The sequence below is a fragment of the Oncorhynchus tshawytscha genome, linkage group LG18 (assembly GCF_018296145.1).
Source record: "Oncorhynchus tshawytscha isolate Ot180627B linkage group LG18, Otsh_v2.0, whole genome shotgun sequence".
NCBI lineage: Eukaryota > Metazoa > Chordata > Actinopteri > Salmoniformes > Salmonidae > Oncorhynchus > Oncorhynchus tshawytscha.
The window spans coordinates 10,178,384-10,198,360 of record NC_056446.1 but is presented as its reverse complement, the minus strand read 5'-3'; the positions used below and the strand labels follow the sequence as shown (position 1 = coordinate 10,198,360).

At 41.2% G+C, this 19,977-nt stretch overlaps 1 protein-coding gene across 1 annotated transcript in view; it reads left to right on the top strand.

Moving 5' to 3' along the window:
* Positions 1-16,059, top strand: part of LOC112217467 (connector enhancer of kinase suppressor of ras 3) — a 41,650-nt gene extending 25,591 nt beyond the window's left edge. Inside the window, exons 4-13 of the mRNA XM_024377766.2 lie at positions 206-293; positions 1,209-1,250; positions 2,935-3,054; positions 3,227-3,286; positions 3,409-3,477; positions 3,756-3,902; positions 5,010-5,137; positions 5,376-5,569; positions 6,029-6,115; positions 14,951-16,059. Of these exons, the coding sequence (XP_024233534.1) occupies positions 206-293; positions 1,209-1,250; positions 2,935-3,054; positions 3,227-3,286; positions 3,409-3,477; positions 3,756-3,902; positions 5,010-5,137; positions 5,376-5,569; positions 6,029-6,115; positions 14,951-15,273 (1,258 nt within the window). The 3' untranslated portion in view covers positions 15,274-16,059. The remainder of the gene's footprint in view (positions 1-205; positions 294-1,208; positions 1,251-2,934; positions 3,055-3,226; positions 3,287-3,408; positions 3,478-3,755; positions 3,903-5,009; positions 5,138-5,375; positions 5,570-6,028; positions 6,116-14,950) is intronic.
* The last annotated feature ends 3,918 nt before the right edge of the window (positions 16,060-19,977 follow it).

The window sequence follows — 19,977 nt, the reverse complement described above, 5'->3', positions numbered from 1 at the left end:
GAGATAAGGGAGGTAAAGGCAAAAAAAGGCCATGGTGGCGAAGTAAATACAACATAGCAATATAGCAAGACTAATTACCATGACTAAATGGTCACGTGGAATTTGACTGCGGTCATGTAATAAGGCCACCGTAAAAGCCCTAACTGTGGTGCCTTTTATGGAGGTGACTGACTCACGTCTCACCTCTGGTTTGTGTCTATGACAGGACTCCTTTGACAGGGATCAGTGACTTCACCTCCACTAAGAACCGGATCATTCAGCTGTGTCTGGAGCTCACCTCCACTGTTCAGAAGGTTTGTACTCTAATAATCACTATTCACTCTCATGAGGTTTCATAGGACTTTGGGAAGACTATAATGTAACAACTTTTGTGGGTTTGAGAAATTAGCATGATGGATCTTGCCCCCCCCTCAGTAAATGTCTTTCATGCTTGTAGTCAACAGCGAAATACACACAGAGCCTTTCTCATGAACATTCTACGAACCAAAAATGGCTGCTTTTTTAAGTCATGTAAAAGCAAAACATCTCTGAGAAAATTCTCTGTGGTTTCAAAGTTAGCCCATCTTACAATAACGTCTGTGAAAGGAGACCTTAAAAACCCCGCATGAGAGGCTACTTAATTTGCTCTATTACACATTCAGGTGGAGTTCAAATAGGAAGTGTTCGCTGAAGGTGTGCCCTATTCAGACACACACCACAGGATGCAATAAGAGCAGGACCACTGACAGTTCAAAGCATGTATGTTTCCACTGAAGATCCCTCCACCAGCAGCACGTGGAAGGAGGAAAGATCAAAACGTGTTTAGTAGCCCAATTTTGCTGTCCTCCACAAAACCCACAGTGAAGGATAGAGCCTGTGTCCCAAATGGCACCCTTTTCACTATTTAGTGTACTACCTTTGACCAGGGCCCATAGGTTCCGGGTTAAAAGTAGCGCACTAAATAGGGAATAGGATACAGAGTCGGAGCAGTGTCCTCACTACTCCCCATAGTTAAGAACTGTCATGCAATCATCTTGTCACACTGTTTATAGGGAGTTGTTATTTAAGTGCCCACAAGAACCATCGTCCCTGTATATCTGGGCAACTTTTGCATTCCTGTTTGCGTTCACTCCCCAGTGTTTTATTTCACAAATACTTGTCCACCACTGTGTAGCTTGAGTGTTTTGACTGTAGCATCTTCTCACATATACTTCTGTCCTTAATTGCAGGACTGCACAGTTTATGAGATGGAGGAGAAGATACTACAAGTAGTAAGTAATGGTTCCTCTTTTTATCTCTGGTTTGGACTCTGTTTACCAGTTCAGCCCTGGAGCTTCAAAATAAACTCAAACGCACACAGATATACACACAGGCATACATGCAAGGAAGCACACTCACGCATACAGTACCCACAGGCATGCATGTACATACGCACGCACACACACACACACACACGCGCACGCACGCACGCACGCAAACACACACACACACACACACACACACACACACACACACACACACACACACACACACACACACACACACACACACACACAGTCTTGTATAACTCACCTTCTGGGGATACAATTCATTCAATTCAATTCCCATTTAAAATCCTATTTTCCCTGAATCCTAAACCTAACGCTAACTCTAAAACTAACCTCTAAACCTAACGCTAACGCCAAAACCTAACCTTAACCCTAAACAGCCTCTAACCCTAAAACTAACCCTATCTCCTAACCTAATTCTAACCCAAACACTAGTTCTAACCTTAACCCCCTAGAAGTAGCATTTGACCTTGTGGGGACTAACAAAATGTCCCCAATTGGTCAAATGTTTATTTGTTTACTATTCTTGTGGGGAAGCACACACACATACAAACACACATACACAAACAAACACACACACACTTCCCTTTTACAGTCATCCTTGTGATGTGGGCTGTGTTCCCGTATGGGTGTAGGGCTTTATTTATACAAATGACACCCTATTCCCTATATAGTGCACTATTTTTGACCCTATAAGTCCTGGGCAAAAGTAATGCACTACATAGAGAATAGGGTGCCATTTGGGAGGCATCCCAGTTCCGTGATGGTCCACAGAAGCCCTGCTTCCACATCCTGTGTTAGATAACACTGCCAAAGGGGCCGTTTGTTCACACAGTCAGCTAAAAACTTCATTAACTAACCGATAATATTATTTTGGATTATCTGCAGTTTCCCTCAGAGCCTGACCCGATGTATCACCTCAACCTCCCATGCTAGGCTGTTTACTGCCAAGTTGTACAATGCTAATGCAAGTCTTTCTCTGACTTCCGTGGTCTGTGTCAGGCCTCAGTGTTCTGTAGAGATCTCCAGGAACAAACAGCTCCCTTTGCTTTGACGATCCAAACTACAGCCTCACACACCAAGTAATGACAACGTTATGGCATCATGCCTTGTAGGAGACCCTACCCGTCTGACGAAATTAGGACACCTTGTGGCGCAAATGACGTGTCCTACGACACGTTTTTATCAGAAGACAAATCCAAAGCAAAAGAATGTGCCTCATACCCTGTGAAAAATTATCATTTTCAATTCAATGAGGGCAGTGTACAGAGATACAAGCACAAGGCAAAGTAACACCCATGCTTAAATGCCTTTTGAAAGAACCCCAGTAATTATCAGCCGTTAGCCAATCCAGTCAGGACGTGTGTGACTACAGTCTGTCCCTCCCCTCTCCTGAATTTTAGCTCCATGAATGACCACACACCAGAGATCCACCACACCAAAGTCCTCACCAAAATAGCTCTTTACAAGGACCCTAACCTTGTCCCCAGGCTAATTGCGCATACATTGGGAGGCAGTGTCTTGTGAACGAGATTACAACAACCATGGTTATTTCCCAATCCAGTGAAATCTATTGGTGTTATGAGACATTGTAGCTGAGTGTATTCTGTTATATGTTCCATTCCAGTCTGTGGCTCTGAACGTAATCTGTGAGCAGACAATGAGGATGACCTCCGACCCTCAGAAGAGTCAGTCGGCCTGTCTGGAGGAGGTCCACATCACCAACGTCAGACCTGGAGAAGGACTGGTGAGAAGAGTTAGCATGCGTCCAAAGTGGCACCATATGCCCTATATAGTGCACTACTTTTGACCAGGGCCCATAGGGATCTTACATGATCAGCCCAAGCTAGATGTACTGTTTGAAATCTCAGTCTCTGAGATCGATTGCTTCTTCCTTATGTTGCCCTGGATCTTCTCAGGGAATGTATATCAAATCCACCTACGACGGGCTTCACGTCATCACTGGAACCACAGAACATGTGAGTATCCCGTCCATTCTGATAGTAGTAGTCCAAGATGGTCTGGAGGGATCCAGTCAGGGTGAATGAACTCCGGGGATGTTTATATGCTCATCCTCTATCTATCACCCTCTGTCCTCCAGTCTCCGGCAGACAGAACACACAGGATCCATGCTGGAGACGAGGTCATCCAGGTCAACAAGCAGACAGTGGTAGGTGGTTCTTCTTCACTAACCCCTATTGATCAATTGTACCACTTACCCAGGGCAGAGAGAGATCTCTGTTTTTTTTTCCTGTTTAATCTTGCCCAACAAGAAAGCCAGGCAGATGATAGCCCGTTTCATTGCAGCATGAGAGTACAGTCGCAAATGGAAATGGGTTGTTGATGGGGTTTGTTGATAGTTGTGACGACGTTGGTTATGATGAGGATTGGGTTGCTGGCTGTGTCTGACGAGCTGGCGTCCAATCTGTCTGTCTTTGGTGTCTCCAGGTGGGCTGGCAGCTGAAGAACCTGGTGGGTAAGCTGAAGGCGGACACCGCAGGCGTTAGTCTGGTGGTGAAGAAGAGGCCCTCGGGTACCTGTAGCTTCACCCCGGCCCCCCTAAAGAACATGCGCTGGAGGCCCCCCCTGGTGCAGGTAGAGCCCCATCACACACACACAGTTGATTGAAGAACACCTGTAGGGCAGGTAGACCATCTCCCCTTATCCCCCTTTGATGTCCTAGTGTTGAATCAATTCTGGATGTATTTTCATCTGTCACCCTAGGTGTGAAATATGTGTGCGTGGTATCCCAAAGCTGTTTCTTTTTGGTGGGGTTTGACAAGAGAGGAGCAACTCCTCAGTTCCTCAGCCAATCAGGCTGCGTCTTCCACTGGGTGGGTTGTAAGGGTGAACAACGAATCCCTTCTTCCCCTCTTTCTTAGAAAAAAGAAAAAAAGAACAGCACAAAGTCCGAGCATGTACTGATGTCAGACATGTTTTGAGCGTGACTCATGTTCACAGAGACAATGGGTCTAATGTGACCTAATAGGCTCTGTTCAGGATGTGTGTTTCAAATAGATTGCATAGTGCTTAAATGTCAGTTGTGGGCTGAGTCAGTGTGCCCTGAATACCCTCTAATCTTCGAGTCCAGAGAGATCTCTAGTCTAAGAGTCTTACCAATCCCTGACTGTCTACACCTCGTCTCTTAGTTCACTGTTAGAGGCTACACTCCGCCCAGACCTAACAAAGGTCACACATTGGTTTTGAGACAGACAAACACAAAAAAATGGACCCTGTAAAGCCTTTTAGATCTGTTTATGTAATTACAGTAATCTAAAAAGGACTTTATTCCTGCGTTAGGGACAATATTGGGCCTTGGGAAAGAGCTGAGAACCTCTGAAGTGGGCAGGAAGCAATTAAAGGTTAAAAAAAAAAAAAACCTTGTTGTGTAATAAGTCGTCTGCTAAGTGTAGTGTGTCCATGCCAGGTCTCAGGTCCTCACAGTCGTACTAAAACCAGGCCACTATTGGTGGATTTACCAAACGAAAGTTAGCTTAATTAGAAATAACGGCATATTACGTAATGGTAGTGTTTCATTTAGCTGATACAGTGTACTTGTAGAGAATGTTCTCTGGTTTTAACAGCTAAGCTGCCTCACACATTTAATACATATCTCTGCCCAGGGTATCAGTGACTTTACATGACAACATTTTTGTAAGATCTTTCTTCTAAAAACAAGTATTTTGTTGTTTTGTGTATTAGAGTGCCCCCAGTATGCCCAAGATCCAGTCTCCAAAACATGCCCCCTCTGAAGCCCTCATGAAGAAAGAGAAGCAGACCAATCTGGACCTGTTTATCCCTCCTCCCCCCACTGTCCCATACACCCCACGGTGAGTGTCTGAGTCAATCAGTCACTTATACAGTCTGTCTGTCTCTCTGTCTTTGGACCCATCATTGTATTTATCACAGGAGACTGGTGGGAGGAGCCATAGGAGGACGGGCTCATTGTAATGGCTGGAATTGAATAAATAGCTCCTCTCACCAGCCTCCTCTAGAATTCACATTAGTGCTCTGTTAGCTGACCTTGACATTTCCCTTCTTTTCCACCTCATAATCCGCTCATCGAAGGGATGGGAAGCCTAAAGTGAGTGTGAAGGTCCAACTGAGACCAAAGGGTTCTCAGTCTCCTAACTCCTTCCTGGATGAGGGTAGACGACGCTTCACCATCGCAGACTATGACAAGATCAAAGTCTGTCCTCCCCCTGAGCCCAACATCCAACCAGCCCCAGTAGCCCGCCTGAGACAACGGACCTCCACAAGGGGTCAGTACCATAACAGACACACATGCACGCTCGCACACACAAGCACACACCAACAAGAACCCCAGCTAGCACATTTGGTTCCTTGGAAGTTGTGGGAACTAGTGATGCGTAGGTTGACTCATAACTTGCATTACATTTTCTCCCCGGTCCCTAAATGTGTTTGCTAGGTGAAAGAAGCAGAGATGACAGAGAAAGTTTTACCGATGTTAACTAGATTGATGCATTCATTATATCATTTATGACATTATTCTGGTGAGCAAGTGTTTATTTAGTCTTCTAGGGCAACATATAATGACAGAAGAGAAGCTGCCTGTATCTAAGTATAGTTGACTAACAAATAGCCTACCAAAATGTTGGAAATTATAAGAAGATCAATTCCTGCACCCCCACTCAGAAAGATTGATGAGATCGATATTGGCATAATTAGTAATTACAGAACATTTTAACTCTACTTTACAGGTAAACAGCGGCCCCTGTCCATGCCTGTAGACTCGTGTTTGGCCATGTCGGATTCGTCCTCCAGACCCTGGCCTGAAGGGAGGAAAGGTAAGCATGCTACAGCTACAGTACACCTGCCTGGTTGAAACACCGCCAAAACAAAGCAGCGCAGTAACTCAGAATGTGTCCCAAATGGTACCAAATTCCCTAAATAGTGCACTACATTTCACCAGAGCCCATCTGGCTCTGGTCAAAAGTAGTGCACTATTTACGGAATAGCCCAGCTAGCACATTTGGTTCCTTGGAAGTTGTGGGAATGTACGTTTTTGGTTTCCCATTGGTTCTGGGAACAAAGCCATACGTTTCCTGACCGGTAAAACTGAATGCTTTTTTTTACATTTTGAGAACATAAGTGAACATTTTGCCTGTTCTGGGAATGTTCATTTTTAGGTTAAAGGGAGGTTCTGAGAACCTTTTACTATGGTTCCCTGAAAGATTTCCTGGGAGGCTTTATTAACGTTCTGAGAACAGAAATGATAGGTTATTTAATGACATTCTGAGAACATGTTTCGATAAAACTTTTAATAACATTGCTACCTTAGTTGGGGTTAACTGTTTTAAGCTCCAAGCACAGATAGGACACATGGATACTAATTTGCTTAGGTATTAATTATGCAAAATTTGAACAGCTTTTGAGCTGATCAAAAGCGGGGGAAGGGAGCTTAAAGGGACCAAATTCGGTCTCAATTACCAATTTCCAAGGGAGATAAACGAACATCGTAAGAGACTGTATCCGGTACAAAGGCAACGAAGGGAGAAGGGTTCTCATTGTGGACAAACTCTTTATAGATGGACAGCTATTCCGAGACAGCTCCATAACACCATGGCTGATTCTCAATTCTACAGAGACTTCAGGTTATAAAAAAAAGAAAGTATGGGAACTGTAAAAATATCTGAACACTATGAAGTGGATATGAACACACACATACTCAATTCTAAATATCAGACATTTGAAAGCACTAATTTTGACCATCATAATACCTCTGATGGCAGTAACTTTACAAGCACTAATTATGGTCAATTTAGAGAATAGTATCTAGCTATGGTAAGGGTCGAAATAAGTATAGCCACTTATAATTGTAATGGTTTAGCAGATTATAAAAAAAGAAGATCAGTCCATGCCCATGGCTAAAAGAAAAGGAATATAACATATACAGGAAACTCACTCTACCTCCATAGATGAAGTTACGTGGAAAAAGGAATGGGGTGGTGAATTATTTTTCTGTCATGGACAAAGGAACTCAAAAGGAGTGATGATAGTAATTAACAAAAATTTCGATCTGAACGTGCAAATAGTTGATCTGAATGTGCAAACAGGAATGATTCGCAAGGAAGGTGGATCCTTTTGAATATGAAAATGGATGAAAAAAAGATTTGGCTCATTAATCTATATGGTCCAAATCATGATGATCCATACATCTTTGAAAACATTTATACCGATTTATTGAACTTACAGGCAACAAATGATCAAATCCTTATGGTAGGAGACTATAGCACAGTGTTAAGTATCTCAATGGACCATAAAGGTAATCTACAAACTATCATCACCGTGCCCTTAAGGAAATCACAAATATTATGGACACATTAGAAATAGTGGATATTTGGAGACTAAAAAACCCTGACCTAGAGAGAGATATATGGGAGGAGACTTAACTTCTTGACGCACCCATCCAGTTAGCGGGATCATTTTCATCAACACCCACTGAATTGCAGCGCACCAAATTCAAATAAAATTACTAAACATATTTAATTTTTATTAAATCACAAGTGCAATATAGCAAAAAAACAGCTTAGCTTGTTGTTAATCCACATGGCGTGTCAGATTTCAAAACAGACTTTCGGCGAAAGCGTAACAAGCGTTTATGTAAGAATATCTCTCCCAGTAGACAAAATATTCCAAACACCTAGCAGCCAAGTAGATTGGTCACGAAAGTCAGAAAAGCAATAGATTAAATCGCTTACCTTTGTCGATCTTCGGATGTTTGCAATCACAAGACTCCCAGTTACACAATAAATGTTCCTTTTGTTCCATAAAGATTATTTTTATAGTCAAAATACCTCCATTTGTTTGGTGCGTTATGTTCAGAAATCCACAGGCTCGAGGGGTCATGACATCGCAGACGAAAATTCCAAATAGTATCCGTAATGTCCACAGAAACATGTCAAACGTTTTTATAATCAATCCTCAGGTTGTTTTAAAAATATATAATCGATAATATATCAACCGGGACTGTTGCTTTTTTAATAGAAGAGGGAGAGACAATGGCTGCCCCACTCTGTTGCGCAAGCAAAACTCTGCGAACACCCAGTTATCCACTGACGCGGTGTTATCTTTCTCGCTCATTTTTCAAAATAAAAGCCCGAAACTATGTCTAAAGACTGTTGGCACCTTGAGGACGCCATAGGAAAAGGAATCTGGTTGATATCCCTTTAAATGGAGCGAAGGCAGGCTATGGAACATGGAGCTTTCAAAATAGAAACCACTTCCTGGTTTGATTTTCCTCAGGTTTTCCTCAGGTTTTCGCCTTCAATATCAGTTCTGTTATACTCACAGACAATATTTTGACAGTTTTCTATCCTAATCTGATAATTATATGCATATTCTAGTTTCTGGGCCTGAGAAATAGGCCGTTTCAAATTGGTACGTTTTTTAGCCAAAAACGAAAATCCTGCCCCCTACACTCAAGAAGTTAATCAAGCTAGTCGTCTTGACTACTTTCTTGTCTCTTTCTCTCTTGCATCAAAGGTTAAAAAAAGTTTTAATAGGAGACATAATGCGATCAGATCATCATCTAATTGGCATTCACATAACTCTTATAGATTCTCCACGTGGACGGGGATATTGGACATTTTATCAAAATGGCAGCAGAGAACTGAAAGGAAAGGCGGCCGAAGGAGGAATTGGCTTTGGGGGTGACCAGTGAAATATACCTGCTGGAGCGCGTGCTAAGGTTTGGTGCTGCTATGGTGACCAGTGAGCTGAGATAAGGCGGGGCTTTACCTAGCAAAGACTTATAGATGACCTGGAGCTGGTGGGTTTGGCGACGAATATGAGGCGAGCCAACAAGGTCACAGTATATGGGGCTTTGGTGACAAAACGGATGGCACTGTGATAGACTGCATCCAATTTGCTAAGTAGAGTGTTGGAGGCTATTTTGTAAATGACATCTAAATGACATTTTGTAAATTTTGTAAATGACATCACCGAAGTCAAGGATCGGTAGGATAGTCAGTTTTACGAGGGTATGTTTGGCAGCATGCGTGAAGGATGCTTTGTTGCGAAATAGGAAGCCGATTCTAGATTTAATTTTGTATTGGACATGTTTAATGTGAGTACAGGTAGATAGCAATAAAAACGATACTACAGAGATACAAAATAAGTTAGATGAAAAACAAAAATAACTAGAGGAACTTATTCAAGAATGATCTAATGTAATCTATTATAAAAGAAAGCAAACTGGATGGAATATAGAGAAAAATGCACAAAATTCTTCCTGAATCTCCAATACAGGAACGCTAACAAAATTTGCATAAACTCGTTACTGAAGACGGAGACATCTAAGATTCTCCAAAATATATTAAAAGACGAAGCTAATTATTTTAGGCAGATATTCTCTTTTCCATCTCATCCTCTCCCACTGAATGAAAATTACAGTAAGGAATTCTTTCCAATTAATATAAAACATTGAAAATTATCAAATGTACTGAAAGATCAGTGCAAAGGCCAAATTACAGAGGAAGAACTTCTTTAGGCTATTAAATCCTTTCAGTCTGGATAAACCCCAGGGCTTGATGGCATACCGGTAGAGACTAAAAGCTCCATAGTTAGATTGTTTTAACTAATCCTATAGCAATGGTAGTCTGTCAGGTACTCAGCAGGAAGGTCTGATTTCTCTATTATTAAAACAAGACCCAGATGGCAAATATAAAGATCCAGTCTATCTAAAAAACTGGAGGCCCCTTACACTTTAATGTTGTGATTCAAAAATACTAGCACTCAGAATTAAAAGGGTTTTACCAGGTTTTGTTCATCCTGATCAGACAGTTTTTTTACATGGATGATACATTAGAGATAATATACGACAACTACTAGAAGTAATAGAACATCATGAAACATCTAAGAAGCCAGGCCTGGTATTTTGAAAAGGTATTTGATAAAGTAAGACTGGATTTTATTTATAAATGCCTGGATTTTTTCAATTTCGGTAATTCTCTTATAAAATGGGTAAAAATAATGTATAGCAACTCCAGGTGTAAAATAGTACATAACGACTACTTCTCAGAGAGTTTTGAAATTGTCAAGAGGAGTTAAACAAGGGTGTCTGCTGTCACCATATCTATTTGTAATGTCCATCGAAATGCTAGCTATTAAAATCAGATCCAATAACAACATTAGAGGATTAGAAATTGAAGGCTTAAAAACAAAGCTGTCCATGTATGCCGATGACTCGGTTTTATATTAAGTCTGCAAGCTAGATAACTTTTCTGTACTCTCTGGACTAACACCCAATTATGATAAGTGCACAATATTATGTATTGGATCTTTAAAAAATATAACTTTTACATTATCCTGCAGTTTACCTATAAAATGGGCTGATGGTGAAGTAGACATACTTGGTATTCATATCACAAAATATATAAATAAGCTCTCCTCAATGAATTTCAATAGAAAACTTGTCCAAATAGACAAGACCCCGCAACCATGGAGAGGTAAATACCTGTCTATTTATGGAAAAATTGCCCTGATTAACTCCTTAGTCATATCTCAGTTTACTCACTTACTCACCTACTCCTGATGATTCATTTTTCAAATCATATGAGCAAAAAATATTTTGCTTTATCTGGGACGTTAAACCAGACAAAATGAAACGTGCCTATCTATAAACGTCCCTTTTTCAGGACCCTGTCTTTCAAAGATAATTCTTAAAAATCCAAATAACTTCACAGATCTTAATTGTAAAGGGTTTAAACACTGTTTCCCATGCTTGTTCAGTGAACCATAAACAATGAATGAACATGCACCTGCGAAACGGTCATTAAGACACTAACAACTTACAGACGGTAGGCAATTATGGTCACAGTTGTGAAAACTTAGGACACTAAAGAGGCCTTTCTACTGACTCTGAAAAACACCAAAATAAAGATGCCCAGGGACCCTGCTCATCTGCTTGAACGTGTCTTAAACATGCTGCAAGGAGGCTTGAGGACTGCAGATGTGGCCGTGCGTTACAGGGAAGACATTCTCCTCCCTCATGTGGTACCCTTCCTGCAGACTCATCCTGACATGACCCTCCAGCATGACAATGCCACCAGCCATATTTCTCATTCTGTGTGTGATTTCCTGCAAGACAGGAATGTCAGTGTTCTGCTATGGCGAGCGAAGAGCCCGGATCTCAATGCCATTGAGTACATCTGGGACCTGTTGGATCGGAGGGTGAGGGCTAGGGCCATTCCCCCCAGAAATATCCGGGAACTTGCAGGTGCCTTGGTGGAAGAGTGGGGTAACATCTCACAGCGAGACCTGGCATATCTGGTGCAGTCCATGAGGAGGAGATGCACTGCAGTACTTAATGCAGCTGGTGGCCACACCATATACTGCCGGGGCGGCAGGGCAGCCTAGTGGTTAGAGCGGTGGACTAGCAGCCGGAAGGTTGCAAGTTCAAATCCCCGAGCTGACAAGGTACAAATCTGTCGTTCTGCCCCTGAACAGGCAGTTAACCCACTGTTCCTAGGCCGTCATTGAAAATAAGAATTTGTTCTTAACTGATTTGCCTAGTAAAATAAAGGTAATAAATATACTGACTGTTACTTTTGATAAGATGAGCTTCACTTATTCAAAAGTTTTACTTGAACCCTAAATGGTTATCAAGAAAAAAAACTCATCCATTGTTTAAAAATTGCCTTTTTGTCTTTGTGCAGATTGCCATGTCTAATTTTCAATTAATTTCAAACAAGCATTGCAGAGCTGGCTACAATTTCAATTTCGTCCCCATGAAAAGATAGAACAAATATTACAACAAATATTATTACTGAACTTAAATGTGCTGGTTGATAAAATACCTGTATTTATGGGAAAGATGTTTGAAAAGGGTATTTTATTCTTCAATTTTATTGTAAATTGGAATGGTGAAGTTATGTCCTTCATGGAGTTATCAGAATTGTACGGGAAGGTCTGTTCAATCCAAGAGTACAACCAATTGATTACAGCATTACCCCCAAAATGGAGGAGCCAGGTGGCAGCGGGAGGAGGTAGGGAACTGGTCTGTCTGCCCAATATAAAGGTGTAGCGGCTTTCCTCCTGGGAAGGAAAGGCGGACCAAAATGCAGCGTGGTTATAGTTCATGGTTTTTAATAAGAAAACTCAACATGAACATAATACAAAACAATAAACTTGACAAAACCAAAACAGCCCTATCTGGTGCAACAAACACAAAGACAGGAAACAACCACCCACAAAATACTCAAAGAATATGGCTGCCTAAATATGGTTCCCAATCAGAGACAACAATAAACACCTGCCTCTGATTGAGAACCACTCTAGGCAACCATAGACTTACCTACACAACTACACTGAACACAACCCCATAAATCTAATAATCCCCTAGACAAGACGAAACACTATAAATCACCCATGTCACACCCTGGCCTAACCAAAATAATAAAGAAAACACAGATAACTAAGGCCAGGGCGTGACAAAAGGATCAAAACTGGTGGAGGAATAAAAATAGCATAAATAGGAAAGTATACCAGTTTCACTTGAGAACCAGGATGTTGTCAACTGTGCCATACAGATTGCAAAATAGTTGGGAAGAGATTTTTGATGTACCGATTCCATGATACAGGGTGTATGAGTTGATATATAAAACAACGCAAGACTTTGTGCATTTCAGCTAAAATTATTAAATATAATTCTTGCCACCAACAAAATGTTTAATATTTGAGGCATAAAATCATGGAAGCTCTGCAGGGTTTGTTGTGGGGATACAGAATCAATAGACCATTTATTTTGGTATTGCCCTCGAGTAACCTGTTTCTGGTCTCAGGTTCAGGAATGGCTGAAAATGCATAGCATTGATCTAAAATTGACCCTAGAAAGAGTACTGTTAGGAGATCTGGACAGACCGGGTCAGTCAATTACTAATATACTGTACTAATACTCTAAGTAAAACTATTTATCTTCAACTCGCAATCTGTGGATTCTATTCAATTAGATAGATTGAAGTTGTACGTTAAACATCACAGCATAGTTGAAAGATATGTGTTGCTAGAGATATTTTTGTTGCATTGTTGTTTGCTGTTTTCTTCTGTCTTTTTCTTTTTTCTCTTTAGTTCATTCTCTTGGTTGTTGTTTCTTTGGGGGGTTCTTGGGAGTGGGGTATGGAATTAATTGTATTTTTTAATTGTATTTTTCTTCTTGGGGGGGGACTGTGGGAGGGGTCTCTAATGGTTGACGGACAGCAATTGGGGAACTGTGGGGGGATATTGGAGGGTACAGGTTCACATTTTTTGGCCTGGTTTGAGATCTGTCAACCCTGGATGCTTCTGTGTGTCGCTCTGAATGGGAGTCTGTTGGATGACTGGAATGATGTAGTTATTGAGTGGCTTCACTGCAAAAATATTGAATGTTTCGGATATTCAATAAAGAAAAAGTTTTTTTTTTTTATTAAACATTTATTTTAGCACGCCATCAGTGAGGCTCAAACCTATGATCTTCTGTTCTCTATCACATGGAATTAATCCACTGCGCCACAAGGATGGAGCTATCATGCTGTGTTTTTTTAAACTCATACAAAGCTGTACATTTTAGTCTATTCAAATAGACCCAATTTCAAAGCGAACAAGCATTCATTAAGCTCAAGTCTGGCCAATTAGTGTGTGCTGCCAACACACCTGAACACACTTAACCGGATAGGGTTTTGTTGGCGCTGAGAACTGAATGTATGTGTTTTTAAATAACATTCTTAGATGTTTTCTTGGGTTTTTTTGTGGAAAGTTTTCTTAATGTTCTGAGAACATGACTTTAAATAGAACCAGAAAACTTTATGCTTAAAAACTGAAATTCCCACAGAGAACATTGTTTCTTAACGTTCTATGAACTTTCTGGGAAGATGACTTCCACTTGAACCATGGGGAAACCTGTATAAAACGTTACGCTGAAGTACTGAAATTCCCACAGAGAACATTGTTTCTTAATAACGTTCTCTGAACTTTCTGGGAACATGACTTCTACTTGAACCATGGGGAAACCTGTATAAAACGTTATGCTGAAGTACTGAAATTCCCACAGAAGAATGTTGTTTCTTAACATTCCCTGAACAATTTGAGAAAATTACTTTAAAATAGAACCCTGAGGAAACCATTAGGAAACGTTATGCTGAAGTATTGAAATTCCCACCTTAGAAACATATGCTTCTCAGAATGTTATGTGCTAGCTGGGTATCCTGCACCATTCCCAGAACATTGTGGGAAGGTTGCATGCAAAATAACCATAGGACAACCACACTCTCATCAACATCTAACAAACATATGGCTCTCAGAACGTTATGTGCAAGCTCTGAGGGTATAATTTGGGACGGAACCTAACTGAGGCTAATCTACTGTTATCAGAATGGCCATTTCACAGGCTTATTTACTCTGCAGAACAAACTGAGGCCGGCTCGGACTGCGTGCCTCGAATTCTTAAGTCATTGTTCATTAACTTTAGGGTAAGCTCCAGCATAACCACTGTTGATTTTGGCCTCAACTCCTTCTTAGACTGACTTAACCTTGAACAGAGAGGGTTCGGCAGGTGTTGTGTAAGGTGCTGATGTAAAAAGGGCTTTATTAAATTTATTTGAATAATTGATTGAGATGCCTGTCTGTCTGTCTGTTTACCCCTACAGGAGAGGACATCCTCCACAGATACCTGAGTAACGAGCGGATCGCCACCATCTCTGAGGAGGCCCCGTACTTTCCCCTACCCTACAGACCCCTGGAGGGGCGGTCTGGCCAGCTGATCCATGGCGTCGACCACATTAGGGGTTCCCAGTGCTTCATCAATGCTGACCTGCACAACAGCACCACCATCCCATACCGGGAGGCATCATCCAAAAATTCCCCAGCTACGACTGTGATCCCTGCTGCTGCTACTCCCAAACATCCTCCTTCGGAACCCACTTCGATCCTGGGGGGCTGGCTAGCCCGCCTCAGGCTGCTGAGTCATTGACGAGTGCCTCGACCCAGTGGAACATGTCGTCGCCCCCCCCCCGACTGTGCCTTTACCTTGCTATCATCGAATAATGGTCTGGCTACTCTACTCAGTATTCCGACTTACACATACCAAACCTGGAACGTTCTGTTGGAACTTGGAGCGCTAAGCAGCCTTTGGAAGCTCTGACGGAAGGTCTTGCTTAATTTCAACACCACATAATGTAGTGGTAGACCATTTGGTTGGATCTCTTGCTACATTTGAGCTCCTCGGGGTGACACATTTTTCGTTTAGATTCAAAATGCTGACAGATTCTGACAGTGTTCCATCTTTTGTGGAGGGGTTAAAGAAAATGCCAAGTATAAAGAAGTATTATAGAAAACAGTGGAGCTTCTGTTTCTGCTCATTCTCCTTATCATGAGAAGGATTATAATTCAGGTTTAGGAAACGTTTGCCTTGCTTCTGTAGGTGAACTCTCCTATGTGTAAACTGTTAAGTTATTTAGTTTGTGTCTGTCTAGAGACTTCTTGTAAATATGTTTAGATCTTTTTCAGAAGTTGATTTGATTTCAGTTGGAAGTTGATATAGATACAATGCCTATCATTTTTATTGGAGCTAGTGTGCTTCTCTCTTCATAGTGTTCCATGTTATTAAGCGCTGGAAATCACTGCCAGAGTTGGCCTTTTTTTAAGCTACCGTGTGTCCAGTGCTGTAACAAACCGTGTCAGTGTGTGTGTGTGTGTGTGTGTGTGTGTGTGTGTGTGTGTGTGTGTGTGTGTGTGTGTGTGTGTGTGTGTGTGTGAGCGAGCGTCCGTGAGTTGTGTGTGTGTGTGTGAGTGAGTGAGTGTCCGTGCGTGCGTGTGTGTGAGTGAGCGTCCGTGCGTGTGTGTGTGTGTGTGTGTGTGAGTGAGCGTCCGTGTGTGTGAGTGAGTGAGCGTCCGTGTGTGTGTGTGAGTGAGCGTCCGTGCGTGTGTGAGTGAGCGTCCGTGCGTGTGTGTGTGTGTGTGTGAGCGTCCGTGCGTGTGTGTGTGTGAGTGAGCGCCCGTGCGTGTGTGTGTTTGTGTGAGTGAGCATCCGTGCTTGCGTGTGTGTGTGTGAGTGAGCGTCCGTGCGTGTGTGTGTGTGAGTGAGCGTCCGTGCGTGCGTGTGTGTGTGTGTGAGCATGTGTGTGTGTGTGTGCGTCCGTGTGTGTGTGTGTGTGTGTGTGTGTGTGTGTGTGTGTGAGCGTCAGTGCGTGCATATTTTTGTGAAGTTCAGGTAACATTTTTTTTTTAAACGTGTAACTACTTTATCTCACTAACTGGTCCTCAATAAAGCTGGTGTGACCATTGATGTGTTTCAACACTTACAGGGGGCACTGTTTTGAAGCCACCGCACCTCCATCTTGGCATTCCTCCTCCTTTGTAAAAAATATTTAGGAAGATATGGAATTGCATTTATTAATGTCTACATTTAGTTTTTACCACATTTATTATATTACAGAAACCTTAATGCAGACGTCTAAATTATATTATAGGAGCTAAACATAGAAATAAAACATTGAAACATTGTATTTTTTTATACTTAATTAAATACAGTGCCTTGGTCCTTGAAACCTTTAATTGCAATACTGTAGAATTCCGCCAATTCCTATAGAGGACTGCCAATATGGCTGAATGGTGGCTTCAAAGACTCTCAATAGCCAATACATAGAAAACTCAATCCAGGGTTTTGTATACATCATTGGGTGTGACTCACTGTGAAACCATAACATGATGTCATGACCAGGAAGACAGTGCCTTAGCAAGAGTAACCATACATACTAAACATATGGAAGAGCTGTGAAGCTTGTCTTAAAGGAGGAAATCAGTGTGGTAATTCCAATAAATGGGTCTCTTTAATATATTTCTGCACCATAGGACAAGTTTTACGCATAAATGTCTAGCAACTCACAAGACTTTGCAAGTGCTTTGCAATATGAATACCTCTGTAATAGTTTCAAAACTATAATAAAAACGTGCAATTCACTTTTGGTTGCGTCTTTTGTTTGTTCTTTCTTCTCAACAATAATTAGAAAAAGTCGTTTTTGAAGTTCTGCAATTATTCTATAATTATCACAATTATCATAGAGTTTGTTGTCGCTTAAAGCTCTGACACTGTTTGATCACAGAAAGGACTATACACGGTATTTCACAATCAGTCTGGAACAGTGGCGTCATTAAGCCTGGGCTTGTTTTTGATGGTAAAATATATATATACAGTGCATTCGGAAGTATTCAGACCCCTTGACTTTTTCCTCATTTTGTTACGTCACAAGTCTTATTCTAAAATGGAAGATTTTTTTTTTTAGCTCATCAATCTTCACACAATAACCCATAAGCTTGAGACATCTGTTGCATTGTGTTGTGTGACAAAACTGCACATTTTAGAATAGCCTTTTATTGTCCCCAGCACAAGGTGCACTTGTGTAATGATCATGCTGTTTAATCAGCTTCTTGATATGCCACACCTGTCAGGTGGATGGATTATCTTGGCAAATGAGAAATGCTCACTAACAAGGATGTAAACAAATTTGTGCAAAAACAATTGCATATGGAAAATGTCTGGGATCTTCTATTTCAGCTCATGAACCATGGGAGCAACACTTTACATGTTAAGTTTATATTTTTTATCAGTATATTCCGGACTCTGACATTGCTTTGTTTTCTATTGATAGGTATACTGCACGGTTGGAGCTAGAAACATAAGCATTTCGCTGCACCTGCGATAACATCTGCAAAATATGTGTACGCAACCAATAAAATTGGACTCGAATTTGACAGCAACAGCTAAGACACAGACAGCAACAGCTAAGACACAGACAGCAACAGCTAAGACACAGACAGCAAACAGACAAGACACAGAAGAGTGCAGATGGAGAGAGAACAGAGGCGGGTTGAGCACACACAGTAGACCATCACGTCAAGCTGCTCTATAGATTATAATGAGTTGTATTTATTTGCACAATTTATAAGAGGTGAAATACAGACAGTGGAAAAGTAAAACATGGTTTACAAAGCATTTGCATTTCCAGGATGGGATGAGAGATGAGGGTAGACAAGAGGAAGTAAAATATAATACTAAGAGACAACACCGGAAGAGCTGTGGTGGAAAAAGTATCAAACTGGCATACTTGAGTAAAAGTAAAGATACCTTAATAGAAAATGACTCAAGTAAAAGTAAATGTCACCAAGTAAAGTTCTACTTGTGTAAAAGTCAAAAGTCTAAAAGTATTTGGTTTAACATATACTTAAGTATCAAACGTTAAAGTAAAAGTATAAATCATTTAAAATTCCTTATATTAAGCGAACCATATTGCACCATTTTCTTGTTTTTTATTTATTTATGGAAAGCCAGGGGCACGCTCCAACATTCAGATATAATTTACAAACAAAGCATGTGTGTTTAGTGAGTTCTCCAGATCAGAGGCAGTAGGGTTGACCAGGTAAGTACGTGAATTTGACTTTTCCTGTCCTGCAAAGCATTCAAAATATAACGAGTACTTTTGGGTGTCAAGGAAAATATATGGAGTAAAAAGTACAATGTTTTCTTTAGGAATGTAGTGAAATAAAAGTATAAAATATAAATGGTAAAGTAAAGTACAGATACCCCAAAAAACGACTTAAGTGGTACTTTAAAGTATTTTTACTTAAGTACTTTACACCACTGCAGAAGAGATACAACAACAGATGACACAGAGGAAGCGATGGAGAGAGGCAGAGGAGGGGTGAGCACACACTAGACTGTATCACCTGTTGGATTCTGGCTTGACATATACTTATTCATGTTACCATACTAGAACTTATTGATTACTTTACATGTATAAGAAATGTATATGTTGGGGGTCAATGAAGGGTGAATAGGAACTTTGTGTATAGAAAGTTTCTGGGTGAGATAAGGGGAAGTTCCAAAAATGTATATTCTGTTCAAACTTGCTATTGCTGAATATTAATATGAATAATATAAAGAAGGAGGCAAAGAGGATCAGTCTAGTTTCAGTTCCTGATCATTCAGGCCAGTTGCTGTGGAACTAGGACCATGAGAGATGTGGAACTCAACTTGAGATAAGGTCAACAGTTGAAGAGAGAAGACGCTGCTGGGAGGGGGGCCATAGGGGCCCACCCCGAAGACCATCTTGACTACAGTCCTATCCCAGACACACACACTTCCACACCCATGAGGGTCCGAGACTTAGGCAGGGCCATGACACTACCGGTAAGAGGAACCGACTGAGTTTCTGCCTAACAACAGAGAAGGATTGTTTATCTAAGACATACTGTACAAGGAGGTGACTCATGGTCGGAGGGTATAAATATGTGCTTTTGAGACTTGTATGTTGTGGTCACAGCTGAAGCACCCAGTCGGTTGAATAAACTTGGTTCAAGCTATTTCTCGTTTTCCGTTTGAGCTGCTCTATGGATTATAATTACTGCACAGTAATTGTGTGTGTGTGTGTGTGTGTGTGTGTGTGTGTGAAGTAGTTGAGTGGTTTTTGGCAATATACTGTAGATGTATGTGTTCCAGAGTAGAGAGTGTTCCGGAGTACAGAGAACTACAGTAACTACTATAATTGAGTACTGGCAGTGTCTGCCGTGGCAGATGGGAAGGTTATCGGTATCTAATCTCTCAATGTTCTAATTTCTCAATGGTCATCTCAAAGTGCACCAAATTCATGGCTTTAGCTGTTGAAATACTTTGTTGGTG